This window comes from Microcaecilia unicolor, chromosome 1 (assembly GCF_901765095.1).
Source record: "Microcaecilia unicolor chromosome 1, aMicUni1.1, whole genome shotgun sequence".
Classification (NCBI taxonomy): domain Eukaryota; kingdom Metazoa; phylum Chordata; class Amphibia; order Gymnophiona; family Siphonopidae; genus Microcaecilia; species Microcaecilia unicolor.
In genome coordinates this window covers 110,641,706-110,663,598 of record NC_044031.1, presented here as the reverse complement: position 1 = coordinate 110,663,598, position 21,893 = coordinate 110,641,706, and the positions used below count along the sequence as shown (strand labels likewise).

At 43.1% G+C, this 21,893-nt stretch overlaps 1 protein-coding gene across 1 annotated transcript in view; it reads right to left on the bottom strand.

Annotated features, from left to right (window-relative positions):
* PIP4K2A (phosphatidylinositol-5-phosphate 4-kinase type 2 alpha) overlaps nucleotides 1-21,893 on the bottom strand; it is a 497,878-nt gene that overhangs the window by 206,954 nt on the left and 269,031 nt on the right. Inside the window, exon 2 of the mRNA XM_030199347.1 lies at nucleotides 16,308-16,405. Within this exon, the coding sequence (XP_030055207.1) occupies nucleotides 16,308-16,405 (98 nt within the window). The remainder of the gene's footprint in view (nucleotides 1-16,307; nucleotides 16,406-21,893) is intronic.

The window sequence follows — 21,893 nt, the reverse complement described above, 5'->3', positions numbered from 1 at the left end:
TCAGAAAAGGAAGAAAAGAAGGCGGGAGTTGGAGGGCTGAGAGAATGGACTAAGGGAAGGAGAGGTGGAGGTGACTTGGTTGAGAATTCAAGTTTAATCTTGTACCTTAATAGCAAAAACATTACCACCAAATGCAAGAAAACCATGACAAACAAAGTCATATAAACATTGAATAATGTTGGAAAAAGCGGGACTCCGCAAGCAACTCCACAAGGTGAAAACCAATAAGAAGAATACATATTTTCCATTTTAACCTGATAATGCCTATGAAACAGAAATTCCTTTATCCAAGTCAAAACATGGCCTGTAAGGCTTAAAAGACTGTTTCTATAACAAACTGTCATGGTCTACTATATTGAAGGCTGCGGTGAGATTAAATTGTAACAATACAGCAGCCTTACCCTGAGCAAACAGAGATTTGGCTTCTGAAGTAATTGCCAATAGAACAGCCTCTGTTGAATGAAATGAATAAAAAACAAACTGTAAAGTATGCAAACAATCAAAGTTAAGCAAGAAATCAGACATTAATTCTGCTACATAACATAGCAATAATTTTGGCAATAAGGGGATGCTAGCAACTGGTCGATAGCTGGCAAGTAAACCATCGTCCAACTTCACATTTTTCAAAAGAGAGGATGAAATGAAGTTGCTCAACATAGATGGAAAAACTCCCTTTTGTAAAAAATCATTTAAATGAGAGATATGCCAGTCAATTAACTGAGACGGCATGTCTGTCATTAAATAAAATGGACAGCTATCCAGTTGACAGCTAGATTTAGAAAGCTTCTTTAATAAAAATTTTCTTACAGATTGGAAGCTCTGGAAAAACTGACCAAATTCTGCTGGGGAGCTATCATCATCATCATAATATCAATATGTGATCACTGACTCTAAATCTGGAGGAAAGGACTCTCTGCTTTTTAAAAATTTTATCTGAAAAATAAAACACTAAGCTATCAGCAGTCAGACAAGACTAAGTCATCAATCTTTTTTTTCCAAAAAAGTTAAATTACGGAACAAACCAAAATGTTTTTTCTGATTCAAAGATTTGTTTCAATATGAGTGGCATAAGTTTGTTTAGCAGACTGCAATGCAAATTTATATTGATTAAAAACCTTTTTCCACTCTTGCCAAATAGATACATTTTTTGTCTTTCTCCATCGGTGTTCTACACTGTGACATTTTTTTTTTTTAACTCAATGAGTTCTTTCATATACTATGGAACTTGATGTCCAACTGGTTTCAGTTTATAATAACAACAGGTGAAATTGCATAAGTAGTGGAAGAAAGCACATTATGCCAAGTATCTAAATTTATTTTATTTATTTATTTTATTGCATTTGTATCCCACATTATCCCCCCTCTTTGCAGGCTCAATGTGGCTTACAATACATCATGGATAATGGAAATGAGAAGAGGTTAAGCATTTGGAGTTATAGCAGGGTTTGTGTTGGATGGTGATGGAAAGCGTTAGAGTAAGAGACAAGAGGTCTTGATCTGAGACAGTAGATAAATCCAACTGAGAGAGGACCTTTGTCCAAAATTCTGATGGATTTATGCTACATCTGGTCATAACAGAATTAGAAACTCATGAAGGGTTAGAAATAATTAAGGAAAGTGTAAATTCAGCCAGGGAGTGATCAGACCAGGAGACTAGATTCCAAACAACATCCTTAATTTCCAAATGAGAAACTGATCCATTAAAAACAGAGATCTATTCTAAAATATGACCCTTTTCCTGAGTAATTTGTGGGTCTATAATTACTAAAGCCTGAGTGTCTAAAATTGATAAGAAATCTTTGAATTCATGATCTTCAACTTTTTCAAGGTGAAGATTAATGTCACCTAACAAGAGCATAGAATCAACATGTAAAAATTGTTGAGAAATGAAATCAACAAAGACTGTCTAACAGCATGCCCAGGGCCTGAAGGACAATAAACTAACACAAAGCCCACTGATTCACGCAATGAAGTCATAAAACCTGCAGAACAAATGTCTAGGCCAGGAATACTAAGAGAATCAATCAATTCCAATTTATAAAAACTCTTATACAATTATCGCCAAACCACCACCTTTTTTTTTTCCAATCTGGGAAAACTCAAGATTTTATATCCAGGTGGACACAGACTATTACCATTCTCCTCACTGGCAAACCCCATGAACATCTTATAAGCTCCAGAAGAAGTTCTTTTGACACAATACAAATGTTGACACAAATATTGGCAGTAAATCAGAGAATGAAATCATATCCAACATACTCTGGCTATCATGGCATATAGAAAACTAACAGAAATAAATATTTTGCTGAAAAATATACAATTTATCCAAAAAAGAGGACCCCAGAAAATCTCCTATAAGTACAAAGAACATTACAAGGACTCCTTCTAGTGCTATTTGTGCCAATAGGCGATCTTCTGAGGTCTTTACTTCTTTCATTAATTTATTTATTTGTTACATTTGTATCCCACATTTTACCACCTATTTGCAGGCTCAATGTGGCTTACATAGTACCATAGTGGCATTCGCCAGTTCCGGCATGAACAAATACAAGGTGTTATTGTGGTAGAATAAGGTTCATGTAAGGTAGGTACAATGGGGAATTTAGGGAGGAAGAGGGAAGTTGGGGTGTGTCCATTCCAATCTTTGGTTTTGTTGTGTTGCAGGTACTCAGGCTTTTATGTGGGGTCGGTGGGATATGCCTTTCAGAACAGGTGTGTTTTTAGTTCTTTCCAGAAATTTAGGTGGTCGTACGTTGTTTTTACTATTTTGGGGAGTGCATTCCATAGTTGTGCGCTTATATAGGAAAAGCTGGATGCATAAGCTGATTCGTATTTGAGTCCTTTGCTGCTTGGGTAATGAAGATTTAGGTATGTTCGTGCTGATCTTGTTGTGTTTCTGGTTGGCAGGTCTATGAGGTCTGTCATGTATCCCGGGGCTTTGCCGTCGATAATGAACCAGGGTGCAGATTTTAAAAGCGACATGTTCTTTGATTGGGAGCCAGTGCAGTTTTTCTCGGAGGGGTTTGGCGCTTTCAAAATGTGTTTTTCCAAATATAAGCCTGGCTGCTGTGTTTTGAGCTGTCTTAAGTTTCTTTATAATTTGTTCTTTGTAACCCGCATAGATACCGCTGCAGTAGTATACATGGCTCAGTATCATTGATTGTATTAAGTTCCGGAATATTTCCCTCGGGAAGAACGGTTTCACGCGTTTAAGTTTCCACATTGAGTGGAACTTTTTCTTTATGGTAGATTTTGCTTGGTTCTCTAGTGAGGTCGATTGTTACTCCGAGAATTTTTAGGCTGTCTGCGATAGGAAGGGTATAACCTGGGGTTATAATAAATAAATAAAATTGTATGTTTTTCAGCAAAAGGTTTTTGTTATTTCTGATGGGTTTGTACTTGGGTTTTTTTTCCCCCGTTATGTGGTAAACTAACCCATTTAGAACTATTACCCCAGAGCAAACCCCCTGAGGCACAAAAATCAGATTTTTCTGTTCCCCAAAATGGGGCTCTCTCTCAACACAGAACAAGATGGCCTAACAGTGAAAGCTATCAACTAGAGATGAGAAACCCTTACTCCTTAACCAATCCTAGATTTTAGGGCAGTGGCTGCATGTTGCTTCTTGGAGTGGCAGTCAAAAGCGAAACAAAGAGAAATAATTCACTAGACCCTCTCTTTGGGCCAGCAGCTACTCTCAGTCAGTGGCATAGCAAGAGCGGGGCGGTGGGGGCAGTCTGCCCCGGGTGCCAGCGGGTGGGGGGTGCTCCGTCGAGAGCCGACAGCTCTTGTGTTCTGCCACCACCCTGCCTTTTTTTTTTAATCCATGCAGCGACGCAGGCAGCGCTTCGCGTCTGCCCTGCGTGCTGTGAAGGCAGAAAATCATCTCGCTGGCGTCGGGCCTTCCCTCGCTGTGTCCCGCCCTTGAGGAAACAGGAAGTTACCTCAGAAGGGGGCGGGACACTGCGAGAAAAGGCCCGACGCCAGCGAGACGATTTTCTGCCTTCACAGCACATGCAGGGCAGACACAAAACGCTGCCTGCGTTGCTGCAGGGATTAAAAAAAAAAGGCAGGGTGGTGGCAGGAGACGAGGGCTCTGTCGGCTCTCGATGGAGGGAGGCTCAGATGGGAGAGGGGGAGCTCACAGGGGAGAAGGGGATTGGGGTGGGTGGGGTGGGGGAGCTCAGAGGGGTTCTCAGAGGGGAGAAGGGGATTGGAGAGGGTGGGGGAGCTCAGAGGAGAGAAGGGGATTGTGGTGTTCAGAGGGGAGAAGGGGATTGGGGAGGCTCAGAGGGGAGAAGGGGATTGGGGAGCTCAGAGGGGTGCTCAGAGGGGAGAAGGGGATTGTGGAGCTCAGAGGGGTGCTCAGAGGGGAGAAGGGGACTGGGAAGGGGAGTGCTCAGATGGGAGAAGGGGTCTGAAGCTGGAACTGGGGTCTGACAAGGGGGCAGGATGGAAAATGGGTCCATGCCTGGGGCAGGTGAGAGAATGGGTCTGGGGCTGAAAAGGGGGGATGCAAGGCATGTGGTGGATAAAGGGGGCTGGAACTGGGGGCTGAAAAGGAGGGTAGTTGGGATAAGGGGGCTAGTACTGGAACTGGGGGCTGAAAAGGGGCAGGGGCTGAAACTGTGGGGACTGGGGGCTTTAAAGGGGACAGGGAGAACTGGCTGGGGCTGAAGCTCGGAACTAGTGAGAGAAAAGGGAGAACTGGCTGGGGGCTGAAAAGAGGGGGCAGAGAGAGAGGGGATAGACCCTGGATGGAAGGGGGAGCGTGAGGGAGGGCAGACCCTGGATGGATGGGAGAGGGAGGGCAGACGGATTGAAGGGGCAGAGTGAAAGGGCAGATGATGGGTGGAAGGGGGAGAGAGAAAGAGGGCAGACTGGGGCAAATGGTGGATGGAAGGGGCAGAGATAGAGGGCAGATGTGGATGGAAGGGAGAGAGAGAGAGAGAGGGCAGATGTGGATGGAAGAGGGGAGAGAGAGGGCAGATGTTGATGGAAGGAGGAGAGAGAGATGGCAGACTGGGGCAGATGGTGGATGGAAGGGGCAGAAATAGAGGGCAGATGTGGATGGAAGGGAGAGCGAGGGCAGACAGTGGATGGAAGGAACATTAGAGAGGGCAGACACTGGATGGCAAAAAGAGAGAGCAAAGACAGATGCTGGATGGAAGGAAGACAGTGAAAAGAAGATGAGGAAAGCAGAAACCAGAGACAACAAACTGTAAATAAAATATATATTTTTATTTTTTTTGCTTTAGGATATATAATATTGTAGCTGTGTTAATAAATGTTTATAAATACAACATGTAAATAAGGTAATCTTTTTATTGGACTAATTTTAATACATTTTGACTTAACTTTCAGAGAACAAAACCCCCTTCCTCAGCTCAGGATAGGATACTGTAACAGCACTATACTGTATTGACCTGAGGAAGGAGATTTTGGCCTCTGGAAGCTAAATGTATTAGTCCAATAAAATGGTATTATTTTATTTTCTGTATTTGTTTTATTTCTATTTGTTAATTTGTAAAGTGGTGATTGATATTTGTTAGTTTTTTCAAATTTACATCTGCTGTCTTTATATTTTGCACAGTACTAGGGGACATTTTCTGTTTCTGTGGTGTTGCATTGTATGCAGAGTCTGGCATCGGGGGTTCAGTTTAATTTTTGTCTAAATAGAAAGTTTATGATTACTTATTCTATAGTGGATTAGGATGTATCTGTGTTTGTGAAAAAGACATGCCTTTCGGTTGGCATTGACTGTGCAGGATCAACGATCTGTACTAATCTGTCTGTTTTCGTTTTACAATAGGTGAATTGATGTTCTAGTGCTCACTGTGGTGTTTAAGATGCTTCCCTTTTCCTTGTGTGACTCGTACAAATTACTGCTTATGGTATGCTAGAATTGCTCTATAGGTCCTGAGTGTTTTGTATTCTCGGTATGCCTAGTACTGGATTTGGGGGGGGGGGGGGGGGGTTAAAAAATGACCGGCCCCGGGTGTCAACTACCCTAGCTACGCCACTGCTCTCAGTGCTAGATCAGACATCCAACACTGTTGATGCTCCTGCTGTAACCCTAAGAGTGAGTGACAATAAAAGGCTTAAGCTCATTTCCATGGAGTTACTTTATACTTACATTTCAATTTAATTTAACACTTATTATTTAACTTTTTGCCATGCAACATACAAAGCAGATACACATAATAGTTAAGTCACATATAAATAAAATACATAAAATAAAACCAGCAAAGAAAACTTTTTTAAAAAATCATAATCTTATCTAAAAAGCATTTAAATGGTCATAATTCATAACTTTGCTTCCATATCTCTAACAAATATAATCTAAGATCATTTTAATTTCTTGTGGCAACATATTACAAAAGAGGAAACCTGTGATTTTTGTAATCTAAGGGGGAGTTTTACAAAGGCACTAGCATTTTTAGTGCACGTTAAACACTAGAGACACCCACAGAAATATATAGGTGTCCCTAGTATTTAGCTCATGCATATTTAACACTGGTGCGCCGTTATAAAAGGACCTCTAAATGCCTTCAGAATGACCTACTTACATTCTTGTCCAGACCTCAGATCTTGAGTGGGCTTATGCTGTATATTTCTAGTTTATCACTCACTTTGGTCCAATCCCATGGTATCGCTTTAAACATTAGACACCAAAGTTTAAACTTTACCCCACAGCTTCACTGGAAGCCAGGTAAACAACATAAAAAATGGAAAGCAAAAGATATACCAACATTAGATCTAGAGGTCAACCGTTGTCTTGGAACTTAGGAGAACCAGGTTACCTGACCATTAGGGTTAGAGTAGGGCATGGGAATACAGTGGAGATAAAGTACTGGTGGGCAGGAAGGGCAGCCATCTATATTAGGGGGCCCCCTACTGGCACATGAACCAACCTACAGTGCTCAACTTCAGAAAATAACCACAAGTCTGAATCTCCCAGCCAATGATCTTGAGGAAGATAATAGTTCAATCACTGAAAATTTTAAAGTTAGATGAATTACAAAATCAAACTTAACATAAGAAGGTCTATTTACTAAGCTGCTCTTAATGTGAGCCTAAGTATAAATTAACAGTGTGGCACCTTTGCAGTTAACCTGCACTAACTTCCACGTTGACAGCAAACATGGAACAGAGCAGAGAATGAGAGATTGGAGATTGTTTGTTTGGAGGTTCTAGCAGTGGAGGGCAGCTACTGGTATAGCCTTGACCAAAGAATGGTAATTATTCTATTGGGAGGTTATCCTCTTTGCACTGGTGTACTGAGGGCGGGGCAGTGGGGGAGGTCCGCCCCTGGTGCACTCTCCAGGAGGGGTGCAGGGAGCAGCCCCGTGGCTGTCGGCTCCGCTAGTTCCCTGCTCTCTCTGCTTTCCCTGTTTTCCTGTTCTGGGGCAAAGAAAGCAGGGAACCAGCAGAGCCATCAGCAGCGCGGCTGCCCCCAGCTCCCACAGGTAGGAAGAATGCACCTGGGAGGGAGGACTTGGAGGTGATGCATGGGAGGGAATGGTGATGCACCGGGGGAGATGGCAGCCGACCAAGGAATGCCACTGCCTCCATGACCTAGCACGCAGCTTCGGGAGAATGGATGGAGATGTAATCCCCTGTTAGATTGGAGATTAATAGAAGAGTAAGTCTCTGTAGAGTCACTGTGTGGTCCCTGGGTGGAAGCCCAGCCCATCAGGAGGAATTTAGGAGGGAATAAAAAGGGGAAAGAAGAGCAGGAAAGGGTCTTTGGTTGCCTGCAAGCCACTGCCAAATGATCCGAAAAAGAAGGGAATCCTGGAGCACCACCTTAAGATTGGGCTAGAAATATGGAGCAGTTGGAGCCCACTCACAACAACTGGTGAAAATGTCAGAGCTTCGGGCGAATTGGGGAGTCCGGCCTAGCCCTAACAAATAATGAAAAGAATCCCCTGTACACCCGGGAAGAAAGTGGTAAAGTGCCCTCCCCTTCCCCCCACCACCCCCAAACAGCAGAAGCATTAGAGTGATTTAGATAAGAGTTTCTAAAAGTGATTGCTCTGAAGAATCATTGACGTTGCAAACTGCCTTTTGCAGAAGTTAAATAAAAATTGAGATTTGTTGTTAAACCTTCAGAGTGCAGTGTGTTTCCTGGAATGAAGAGCAGAATGGAACCCGGAACTGGTAAAGTGTCTCCCAGACCCCCGGATTGCTATTCCGGACCACTGACCCACCCCAGTTCGACTGTAAGTGGACTGGAAATGAGGTACTACTAATCATTTCTATAGCGCTACTAGATGTACGCAGTGCTGTACACATTATATGTGTGTGGTAAGAGTGGCCTACGAGTGAGCGAAGACTGTGAAGTTTGTGAAAGGATTTTTTTTTTTGTGGCCCTGGGCTGGAGCTAACGCACGGGTGAGACCACGGTTACTGGGCCAATTAATGAGACAGGCAATGCAGTTACTATCACCTAAATTCAGCTACCTGCATCACATTATGTGCAATGCTGTTAAAACACGGTAAGGAAACTGTTTCCGTGTTAACTGTATGGAAAGATGCTGGGAACGCTCAAACGTTTACGCAGAAGCTCAGCAGTTACTGCACGGTAATTTTGGTAATTACTGAACAGAATTGCAAGTCATTACCGCATTTTAGTAAATAAGCACCAATATCTTGCAAACGGAACATAACTGTGACATGTAAGCCACATATATAATTAAAGCTTGAGAAAAAGAATGTTCCCCCTTTAAAATGTACTAACTACCTTGAAATACTGATTACATCTACACATAATTAAATATATAATTAGGACTTTTATTCTTAGGCGTTTATAATTTGTAAATGCGGCTGTTTATTTTCCAGCTAATTAGGGATCCTTGACCAGTACAAAAAACATATACATTAGTGTTTATTGGTGTTTTTGCTGTGCAGGTGCCACTGTTGGGTTCCTTTTCCAATGGAATGAAATACATTTGTGCAGCCAATGAATCGTCAACGTGAAAAAGGAACAAACAGGGGAGGGGTGACAGCACAGTAGATGAAGTGAGTGGGGGGGGGGTGATCGTGTTTATCTAATAAATGCCTATTTAATTTTTTATTGCAACAGGGGTGATTTATGGGTTAAAACCTAACATCAGAATACCTACATAACAGGCACTGATATTTACATGCTGATTACGCACGTAAATATATAGAATAATGGTATAGCCATGTGTTTGTAAAAGCCAAAATTCCACCTGTGCTATTCTGTACATAGGTGCATAATTTACATAAAGCATATTTTACAGGTAGATGTACACATGGGTGGAGCCTGGATCGAACTCAGTTACACACGTATCTAGGCGTGAGAACTTACACCAGCTCTGTCTGGTTTTATGTGTTTGCACCTAGCTATTATGCACATATGTAAGTGGTTATGTTACTATTCTATAAAGGAAAGAAAGCACTCATTCTCAAGGGTGACCCAAAGCAATCTGCCGCCCAAGGCAGGGATGACATACCGCCCCGTTCATGCTCCCTGCCCAGTCTGCATCTCCCCCCTTCCCTCCTCAACCTTCTTCCCTATGTTTACTTTTTTTTTTCTTTTCCAAAAGGTGGCGGAAGCAGCGGCAGCGATTTCCCATAGGCTGCCCTGTCTCAGTGCCACCAGCACCAGCATCTTCACTTTACTGCATCCCGCATCCGAGGGAACAGGGACTTACGTCAAGAGGTGGACCGCAGTAGGGAGAAGAGGCCATTGCCGGCAGTAGAGCAGCCTATGGGAATCCCTGCTGCTGCCACTGCCGCCTTTTGGAAATGAAAAAAATAAGGTAAACATGGGGGAGAGGGTTAAGGAGGGAAGGGGAGAATGCTGCTCCTGGACAGTTCCACCTGAGACTCTCGGCTCAGTTGGCCTAATGGTAGGGCTGCCACTGCTTATGCTCCTTTAGAGAACAGGCTCCTACACCATATGCCTTCTGGGTACCTAATCATAGGCAAACAGTAATAGAACTGCCATTATAACCCTTAATTCTATAAATGTGCACACACAGTTTTATGTCTGAGCATGCAAAGCTGTGCATGCAAGTTACAGAATGCTGTCGGTTGCACACATAACTTCATTTAATAATTTGCTACTATCAATTATTGGCTAAATCGGTGTTAATTGGCAGTTACCTGTGCAACTGCCCTTAGCCGGTATTCTACAAATTGTGCCTGCAAAACCTACTGCAAGGGGTGTGTGGCTGTGGGAGGGGCGTGGGCGGGTCACTAGCACTTACATGAGCAGCTTGTTAGGTGTGCGCATTTATACGAGCCTTTGAGCTGGCAAACAAGTGCCCATGCCTACAATTAGGCATGCAACTCTGGACTTATAGAATACTAGTGTAACAGCAAATATGCGCACAACTGCCGATATACAATTTGCACTTAGTGCACATCATCCTGCTGCTATCTTTAAACGATCTATAAAGAATACCCCCTTAGTGGCCCTCTACGATATACCTCGTCTGAACTAGAGAAATGGCAAAAATGTTTCTTGCTAAGATGCAAGTGGATTCATTATAATTGGTGTAGGGAGGCTCAGCCAGTGTCACTAACATGTTAGAGGGAAAGGGAAATGGGTCTTGATAAACTGCCTTTCTGAGATTTTTTTGCAACTACATTCACAGCAGTTTACATATATTCAGGTACTTATTTTGTACCAGGGGCAATGGAGGGTTAAGTGACTTGCCCAGAGTCACAAGGAGCTGCCTGTGCCTGAAGTGGGAATCGAACTCAGTTCCCCAGCATCAAAGTCCACTGCACTAACCACTAAGCTACTCCTCCACTAGCAACAGTCCATGTAGAAGCCTGCCCTTGCAGATCAGCAACGTGGCTGCGCAGGCTTCTGTTTCTGTGAGTCTGACATCGTGCACGACGTCAGACTCACAGAAACAAAAGCCTGCGCAGCCGCGTTGCTATCTGCAAGGGCAGGCTTCTACATGGAATGTTGCTAGTGGAATAGCAACATTCCATGTAGAATCTCCAATAGTAGCAACAGAATCTCAACAATCCATATAGAATCTCCAATAGTAGCAACAGAATCTCAACAATCCATGTAGAATCTCCAATAGTAGCAACAGAATCTCAACATTCCATGTAGAATCTCAAATAGGGAAAGGGAAATGGGACTTGATATAGCACCTTTCTGAGGTTTTTGCAACTACATTCAAAGCAGTTTACATATATTCAGGTACTTATTTTGTACCAGGGGCAATGGAGGGTTAAGTGACTTGCCCAGAGTCACAAGGAGCTGCAGTGGTAATAGAACTCAGTTCCCCAGGATCAAAGTCCACTGCACTAACCACTAGGCTACTCCTCCACTCCGTAGGGGAAGGCGTGAAGCGTGGAAAAACAGAGTTTGTTGTACCATTACCGAATGCTAAACCTAAATGCTGTATTAATTGTCCTCGCTCATTGTTGCTCCTTTGCAACTTCCATTGTAAGTGGCAGGTACTAAAGAGCGATTCACACACACACACAAAAGCCTGCATCTGCAGACCAAAAATACCTTTAATGTCATCTACATCAACCATTTACAGTGAACCCTTTTAACTCAACAACCGAATTAAAGGATTTCTTATTTACCAGCTGTTTTGCTCATGCTAAAGGATGAAACACCCTATAATTTAATTATAAAGACCTTGAGGGGCAGTATAAATTGCTGTAGAGAGAGCTAGTGATTACAATGCATTAGAGCAGGGGAATAAATGGTATCAGGCTGCCAGGTAGAAGCCACTTGAATAATCAGTTCACACCCTGAACAGTCACCTAGAAAGGAAAGTAAGAATTAAGCAGCTTTCCACCTCTTTCCTTACCCCACCCCAAAACAGAAATACACAGCCTTGGAAGAATCCAATTCAATCACTTAGAGGCAGATGCAGCAACCAAACGTAAAAAAATCTAAATCGTTAAAGTCCCTAACGATTTTAAAATAACGAAAAATGCACCAAAAAAAAAAGTCACACATGCTGAGATCGGTAGTGAAACGTACAATGTATCAAAGAATCACAATACACATCGTTAATCGGCCCCCAAATCATGCGCAGAGCAGCCAAGCGTTATGTTAGCTGCTCTGCGCATGCCACAAACAGTCAAAACACAGTCAAATCGCAAGCACATGGCTCCCAAATAAAAACAAAAATAAAAAAAAAGGGTCGGGAGGGGGCAAGGGCGCTCATCAGGAGCGTCCTGTACAGACGGCCTTGCCCCCCCCCCCGCTGCTCCCCACTTTCCGCCGCTCCCCCCACCCCGAAAAAGCAAAATTCTAGAAGCCCCTGCCCCCCTCCCTTCCTCACTACTCTCTCACCTCAGCTCCGCCTCCCGACATCCTCCGTCCGTGCCCCGCCCCCTTTTGGGGTCGTCGCCGCCATTCCCCTCCTCCATCGGGCCCCCCTTCCTCTTACCGGGCCCGTGCAGCGCCTCTCTCCTCCGAAGGCGCTGCACGGGCAAGAAGAAAGCTGAATCAGCTGATGCCTGCCTTCGCCTAGCTTCGATAGAGCGTCTTTCTCCTCCTGGGCCCGCCCCTGTCTGACGTCAGTAACCTACGTAGGTTACTGACGTCAGACAGGGGCGGGCCCAGGAGGAGAAAGACGCTCTATCGAAGCTAGGCGAAGGCAGGCATCAGCTGATTCAGCTTTCTTCTTGCCCGTGCAGCGCCTTCGGACAGAGGAGAGAGGCGCTGCACGGGCCCGGTAAGAGGAAGGGGGGCCCGATGGAGGAGGGGAATGGCGGCGACGACCCCAAAAGGGGGCGGGGCACGGACGGAGGATGTCGGGAGGCGGAGCTGAGGTGAGAGAGTAGTGAGGAAGGGAGGGGGGCAGGGGCTTCTAGAAGTTTGCTTTTTCGGGGTGGGGGGAGCGGCGGAAAGTGGGGAGCAGCGGGGGGGGGGGGGGCAAGGCCGTCCGTACAGGACGCTCCTGATGAGCGCCCTTGCCCCCTCCCGATCCTTTTTTTATTTTTATTTTTTTATGTGTTTTCTGAGGTCCTTTGGACCAATCACAGCGCTTTTAGCTCTGCTAATGCGCTGGGATTGGCTCAAAGTTTGTTTATTTTTTTCACTTAACACTTTTTCCTGCCACGGAGCTGTCCTAACGAGAGGTCCAGACCTCTCGTTAGTTTTCCTGCCTTTTTCCTGCGTAAAGGCAATCGGAAAAGGTTAGTGCATGTCGTTTCAATGGGGTTTTCACACTAATTGCTCATCTCCATTCCGTTTTCGTTAGCTGCTACTGTCGTCGGAAAATAGGCTTAAGTGCATGGAAAGGATAGGAAATTCTTCCCTAAGGGCTCATTTAACGATGAAAAACGTTTAGTGCATCTACCTCTTAGTAATCAAGAGAATACCTGTACTTATCTTCAAGTCCATGCACAGGAACTGTCTGCCTGTCCCTTTCTCCAACCACTGACGCAGCATCACAAAACAAAGGGGGCCCCTGTCAGGGATTTTTTCTACACTGAGACACAATTATTGGATAACTTGGAGCTGAAGATAGAATCTCTCTAAAGACTGTTGAATGTGGCTCTACAGATAAGCCTTTTTTGTTTCTATGTGCACAGTAGTATTAACTCAAGTTTAAGATATTATTTGTGGCCTTACATGTATGATCCACTATTGAAATAAGTTACCGTGTGACCTTTTGTTTTTGGGGGAAGCAATAGTTTTTCCTCCTTTGTGGAGTTGTTTTCTATTGCTCTTGGGTTCTGGGTTTTCTTTATTGGAACCTATGATAGTAGCCAAAGTAGGAAGTGAGGAGTTGTAGCCCCTCCTTGGCAGTTGAAGTTTACTTTACTTTTTTTTTATATATATATATATTTGGGTCCAGTAACTAGGTTGTTCATAGTCAATGTCACAGTGGCGTAGCAAGGGGGGGGCGAGAGGGGCGGTCCACTCCGGGTGTCAGCTCAGGGGGGGTGCTCCCTGCCAGCTCCCCCCTCCCCCGGTGCAGCACGATGACACCCCCCCCTCGGCGAATCAACACCCCCCCGACCAGTGCCTAACCTCCTCAGCTCCCTCCGGCTCCCGCATTCTACCTTTAAAGAAATTTCGGAAGCCGTGGAGAGGCGAGGCGCAGCGCCTCACGCCTGCATGTAAAAGAAGCGTGAATCCTCATCGGGCCTTCCCTCACGCTGTCTGTACCGCCCTCTGCTGATGCAACTTCCTATTTCCGCAAGGGCAGGACAGACAGCGTGAGGGAAGGCCCGATGAGGATCCATGCTTCTTTTACATCCACGGCTTCCGAAATTTCTTTAAAGGTAGGGTGCGGGAGCTGGTTGGAGGGAGCTGAGGAGGGTAGGCACTGGGTCGGGGGGGGGGGTGTTGATGCGCTGAGGGGGGGTGTCATCGTGCTGCACCCTGGGGGGGGGGGAGGGTGCAACGGCGAACTGCCCCGGGTGGCAGCCCTCCTTGCTATGCCACTGCAATGTCAGCCAAATTTTAAATTGGCTATAGACAATTCTTTGTACAGTCAGTCAAGATATAAGCAACTGGTCTAAGCTACAGTGTGAGTAGTAAGCTAGTCCAGGTGCAGAATGGGTATATAGTCAGTCACCCTATGTATCAAGGCTTGGGAGAAGAGCCAGGCTTTCACTTGCTTCCTGAAGTAGAGGTAGTCGTGAGTTAGAAGTAGTCCCTCTGGGAGTAAATTCCAAAGTGTGGGGCTACTCAAAGCTGTGTAGAGGGCTAACTTATTCTTTAAGTACTCTGGCCTATTTTGGCTGAGGACTTTGAAAATCAGTGTTTTAAATTTAGCCCTGTAAAGTACTGGTAGCCAGTATAGTTTTTGCATGAAGGGTGTGATGTAGTCATGCCACTTACAGCTTTCTATCAGTCATGCTGCAACGTTCTGAATTAGTTATTATTAACATTTGTATAGCGCTACCAGACGCACGCAGTGTACAGGGCATTACAGTGGTCTTGTGATGTTATCATGGCATATGTGTATGTATGTGTATATATATATATATATATGTATACACATAATTTTCTTTTTAATCAATGTTTTTCTGTCTAATGTAGACCCCTGACGCAGGCGCTAAGCGCCGAAACATGGCCCATGTCAGGTCCATCCAAGGATTGTTTCACCAACACATATGATTAAAGGATTTATGTCCCTATTTTAAGGCTCCTGGTACTTTCTGTTTTGCTATTTGGACATTTGTTTGTACTTTGCTCCCTCCCTCTCTGCTGGATCATGGCATTGGCCACTGTGGTCAGACTCATCAATATATGGAGAGAGATTTCGTAGCTGCCACAGGTGATGGAAACAATTTTTAAAGGTTGTTTGAATTTGTGGGATCAGGGTGAGTGATGAGTCTAGAAGTATCCCGAGATTCCTGACCTGTGATTTAATGGGGGGGGGGGGGGGGGGGGGAGTTCATACTTTGCAAAAGCTATTTTGAAGTCAGGCATTTGTCCACTTCTGTTAGGTACCCAAAGAATCTCTGTTTTGCTTGGGTTCAGGCAGAGTCTGCAATTGTTTGCCCATTCCTGAGTTGCAGTTAGACAGGCAGTCAGTTTACTTGAGGCTGTGGGTAGATCTGATTCAATAGGTATGTTGAGTAGTTGCACATCAGAATATAGAACGCTGATGTATGGAAAGGGAATGTGCCTGATTTGCCTCTTCCTCTCCTAGCAGTACTCCTGGATGCCAATCATCACTGACTTATCTCACAAGTGGTGAACATGACAAACTAAAAAAAAAAAAAAATCTTTGAAGACAAAGGCAAGTTGGAATAACCATCAAAACTAGTTTGACTATCTGTTCTTTTTACTTAAGCCAGGAAACAGTGTACATAAATTTATATATATATTTTTTTTATTTTTACCCCGCACTTTTTCCCACTCATGGCAGGCTCAATGCAGCAGGCAATGGAGGGTTAAGTGACTTGCCCAGAGTCACAAGGAGCTGCCTGGGCTGGGAATCAAACTCAGTTCCCCAGGACCAAAGTCCACCACCCTAACCACTAGGCCACTCCTCCACTTATGTGAGGGACTGTCACTAAAGAAGGTTAACTGTTATTGTTTTGATTCTATGCTTACATAATCTTATTTATTGGCTCCCCCTTACCTAACTCCATGACAATGTGATTCTTTATGTATACATGTGAAGATGGGAACAGATTTGAATGGACATTGTCAAAGAAAATGATATACCAAGGAGCCAACAGGATAACAACAAATAGTGAAACCAAACAGAGAATTAATTTAATAAGCACAACAACTTTTTCCTGCTGGAAATCAACATTGTTCATAGCACTGCATGACAGGCAAAGCTAAAAACACAGGAATTTAAGACAAATCTGTACTTACTTGTTAAAAAGGTGATTGTCCACCTTTATCTTGGAATAAGCTTTGAAATCATCTGGCATCAACATAATTGGGATCTGAACATGGCTCAGTTCATTAATCTACAGGGGGAAAAAAAATAAATGATTTTCACACATGGAATCAACTTTTTGTTTCATTGCACTATATTCCAACAACCTGAGAATGTTTTACAGTGCCTTGTAAAAGTCTTCACACCCTTGTATATTTTTCTTATTCTGCTGACTAAAAAATACTGAACAAAATGCACTGAAGTAGTGGTTTAGCTGATCCATGCAACATACTTTTTACTTTCAAGGTGAAAGAACAATTTACAAAAATATCAAAAAGTAATTAAGAAGCAGCAGCCAAAGTCTTGATTGCATAAGTCTTCCCATCCCTGCACTCAATACTTGGTGAAAGTCCCTTCTATAGTAGTAACAACTATGAAATGTTTAGGAGAGGTATCTACCAATTTTGTACAGACAGTTAGTGCAGCTTGAGCTATTCTCCCAAGAAGAATGGCAAAAACTCTTTCAGGTAGTCTGGGGATTGTCTGAGGACTATAATCTTCAAGTTCTGCTATAAATTTTCTATTGGACTCAGTGAATGTCCTTGAGTGGGCCAAAGCCCAGACCTTTCTTCTTGCTGAGACACTCCATTGTGGCTTTGCTCTGTCCTAACAATCACTGTCTTGTTGAAAAGGTTAATTTATTTTATTTATTGTTTTATTTACCGTTTTTTTTAAAGAAACTAACCCAAGGCGGTGTACGGGAAGAATAACTTGGATATAGGCAATGTGTGATTCAAACAGTAACATTCATATAACAGTACACACTACAACATAGTATGCTACTTTCAGTGTCAACATAACACATATTAAAACATCTTAATAAATAGCAGAGGAGTGAACAGTGGTGGGAATACCGGTGCCAGAAATGGTATTCAAAGCTGATGAGTCGTAGAAACTGAATGAATTCTCTATAAACCTGGAGGATGTAATGCAGTTCTACAAACTGAAGAGTAGCAAGTCTCCTGGACCGGATGGAATTCATCCTAGAGTACTGATAGAATTGAAAAATGAACTTGCGGAGCTATTGTTAGTAATATGTAATTTATCCTTAAAATCGAGCGTGGTAACGGAAGATTGAAGGGTGGCCAATGTAACGACAATTTTTAAAAAAGGTTCCAGAGGAGATCCGGGAAATTATAGACCGGTGAGTCTGAAGTCAGTGCCAGGCAAAATGGTAGAGACTATTATAAAAAATAAAATTACAGAACATATTCAAAAGCATGGATTAATGAGACAAAGTCAACATGGATTTAGTGAAGGGAAATCTTGCCTCACCAATCTACTACATTTCTTTGAAGGGGTGAACAAACCTGTGGGTAAAGGTGAGCTGGTTGATATTGTGTATCTGGATTTTCAGAAGGCATTTGACAAAGTACCTCATGAAAGACTCTAGAGGAAATTGGAGTGTCATGGGATAGGAGGTAGTGTTCTATTGTGGATTAAAAACTGGTTAAAAGATAGAAAACAGAGAGTAGGGTTAAATGGTCAGTATTCTCAATGGAGAAGGGTAGTTAGTGGGGTTCCCCAGGGGTCTGTGCTTGGACCGCTACTTTTAAACATATTTATAAATGACCTAGAGATGGGAGTAACTAGTGAGGTAATTAAATTTGCTTATGACACAAAGTTATTCAAAGTCGTTAAATCGCGGGAGGATTGTGAAAAATTACAAGAGGACCTTACGAGACTGGGAGACTGGGCGTCCAAATTGCAGATGACATTTAATGTGAGCAAGTGCAAAGTGATGCATGTGGGAAAGAGGAACCCGAATTATAGCTACGTCATGCAAGGTTCCACGTTAGGAGTCACAGACCAAGAAAGGGATCTAGGTGTCGTCATTGATGATACGTTGAAACCTTCTACTCAGTGTGCTGCTGTGGCTAAGAAAGCAAATAGAAAGTTAGGTATTATTTGGAAAGGAATGGAGGAGTGGCCTAGTGGTTAGGGTGGTGGACTTTGGTCCTGGGGAACTGAGGAACTGAGTTCAATTCCCACCTCAGGCACAGGCAGCTCCTTGTGACTCTGGGCAAGTCACTTAACCCTCCATTGCCCCATGTAAGCCGCATTGAGCCTGCCATGAGTGGGAAAGCGCGGGGTACAAATGTAACAAAAAAAAATGAGGACATAATAATGCGTTTGTATCTCTCCATGGTGCGACCGCACCTCGAATATTGTGTTCAATTCTGGTCGCCGCATCTCAAACAAGATATAGTGGAATTAGAAAAGGTGCAGAGAAGGGCAACGAAAATGATTAAGGGGATGGGATGACTTCCCTATGAGGAAAGGCTAAAGCAGCTAGGGCTCTTCAGCTTGGAGAAAAGCTGAGGGGAGATATGATAGAGGTCTATAAAATAATGAGTGGAGTTGAACAGGTAGATATGAAGCGTCTATTTATGCTTTCCAAAAATACTAGGACTAGGGGGCATGCGATGAAGCTACAAAATAGTAAATTAAAAACAAATCAGAGAAAATCTTTCTTCGCTCAATGTGTAATTAAACTCTGGAATTCGTTGCCGGAGAATGTGGTAAAGACGGTTAGCTTAGCAGAGTTTTTAAAAGGTTTGGACGGCTTCCTAAATGAAAAGTTCATAGACCACTATTAAATTGGACTTGGGAAAATTCCACTATTTCTGAGATAAGCAGTATAAAATGTTTTGTACTTTTTTGGGATCTTGCCAAGTATTTGTGACCTGGATTGGCCACTGTTGGACCTTTGGTCTGTCCTAATATGGCAATACTTATGTACTTGTGTAACATTTAGTCAGATTAGATAGAGCAACAGGAGATTGATAAACATGACAAAATAAAACTTAGCGGTGCTTAGATGGCAACGCCATAAAACTTCTTTCTTTTCAAATTTCCACCTCCACAGCTTTCAGAACTAAGAAGTCCTTTGCCTTGAGGCAGTAACTTCTGAGAATCTACTAACTGTGAGTAAATCAGCTACATTTATTCAATAAAGCAGATTTCAGAAAAGAAAGAGACTTTAGGAGTGTGTGCTGGTACGTGGAGGTTACACTTCTTGGAAATTAAAGCTTTAAGGATATTACACTTTAAGAGGCCTTGACAAAAGTTATAGTTGTCTACTCATCTCTATATATAAAAGGCACCACCAACGTTCTAATGAAGCCTCCAGCTGGAAGTGTGAAGCGCCAGAGATATCCGGTTTCCCCATGAGTGAAGGAAAACAGCACAACACGAAATCCCTGTCTCTGTAACAGTGAAGGACTCAGAGGGGGGAGGGGAGAGAGATGCCCTCAATTTCTCTGTAACACAAACACAGAACAGCAGGAAACTTAACACTGAAGGACTGGACTCGGAGGGGGGAGGGGGAGGGGGAGAGGGCAGAGGGCAGGGACACACACACTCCCACATGCACACTCTGAAGAAAACCTTGCTAGCCCCCGTTTCATTTGCATCAGAAACGGGGCTTTTTTACTAGTATAGGAATAAAGAAATGAATGATGGTAGCCAAGTCATCATTTTCAAAATATGGACATTAATTGCGTATTTGCCTCAGCCACATAAATGAATGTCAAATCATTAAGGCAACTTGTAACTCCATAGATAGTAAGGACCCCTAGACTACCTACTCTCTCACATGGGTCTACATATAACCCCAGAAGAGGTTCTCGTCACCAATAGTTTGGATAACCTAGACAGCCAAAGTATGACAGACTTAAAGGAATTCACATTCAATTTATTTATTTTTTTAATTTATTAGGATTTATATCGGCAATAAACAGTTATAACATACTACTCAGCAGACACACATTAAATCTAGCCAAAACTAATGGCTCTTCCTCACCTACCTCTAATCAGAGCCAGATATCGTTTGATAAAATATGACAACCCCAAACCCTGAAGTCCTTCTTCATTTTTACAAATCTTATACACTTGCAAGTCCAGGACCCTGACCCCAGTGTATATCCCCTTTTTTCTTTGCTCTCATAGTAAACCACACCATGTGATGAATCATTGGAGTTTACATCAACACCTAGCTAGGTTTTTACAGCATCCTCTGACATTCACAGGGTCCATTATAGTGTGGGTATGAGTCATGCATTTCATATACTGCCCTTCTGTGGTACAACCAAAGCAATTTATATATTACATACAGGTACTTTATTTGATCCTAGTAGGCTCACAATCTAAGTACACCACACAATGAGCAGGTAAAAATCAATAAAATACATTTCAATATAAGAGCACTTTACCCATCTATTCCTCCTCACACTTCACCTTATCCATCCAAAAACCCCTTCTCTCCACCCTCCTACTCTATTCTTCACCACTCACTTTAGAACTGTTCGCCTAACACAAAGACATTTATTCATTATTTATCTCCTTTGCCACTGAGCATCTCCATCATGTTGTCCATCAAGTCCAAGTTCAAGAGCACAGAACTTGTTCACTAATTGGGGGGAGATGATCAGACACATGAACACAAGGCTCTGTGGAGAGGGTAGCTCACTGTGCGCAGGTCTGAACAAAAGTGCCACAGATCTGCACCTGTTCAGCATATAGATATTAGCCTTGCAAACATTTCTTGCACATAACATTTTTGCAAAGCTGATATTTATGTGTAGAGCAACAAGTACAGATGTGTGCTGGCACTTTCAAAATCGCTTGGACATACACACATGAGCGTTACCTCCTGTCTATCATTCAAAGTTACAGGCATTTTTTCTGGTCACTAAAATTTCTTTATTTAAATACCAAAAACTGGTACTAAATCCTCTGAAACAACCCTTCTACGCTTCCCCAGACCTGGCAAAAAATTTCTCATGTTGTGTGTACATTAAAAGCCACCGTTACCTTCTGCGCATTGAGGAGGGATATTTACATTAGTACATAAGTATTGCCATCCTGGGAATGACCAAGGTCCATCAAGCCCAGCATCCTGTTTCCAACAGTGGTCAATCCAGGTCACAAATACCTGGCAAGATCCCAAAAAAGTACAAAACATTCTATACTGCTTATCCCAGAAATAGTGGATTTTCCCTAAATCCATTTAATAATGGTCTATGGACTTTTCCTTTAGGAAGCTGTCCAAACCTTTTTTAAACTCCGCTAAGTTAACCACCTTTAACACATTCTCTGGCAACGAATTCCAGAATTTAATTACACGTTGAGTGACGAAAAGGTTTCTCCGATTCGTTTTTAATTTACTACATTGTAGTTTCATCGCATGCCCCCTAGTCCTAGTAGTTTTGGAAAGTGTAAACAGACGCTTCACATCTACCTGTTGAACTCCACTCATTATTTTATAGACCTCTCATTTCAATGCTCATTAATGCCCATGCTCAACCCCTTTTTGAACTGTGCAGCCAATAACGTGTATGTACACTCCATGGTAACTGTGTGCTTCGGTGCACCGTAGCTTTCTGCATCAGCTCCTTAGATGGTAAGCGCCTTGGGACAGGTAACTATGTACTGTACCTGAATATAGCTTGCTTTCAGCTAAGTTTGGAAACTACAATTACAGTAAATTTAAAATCTAAATCCATTTAGATCAATTA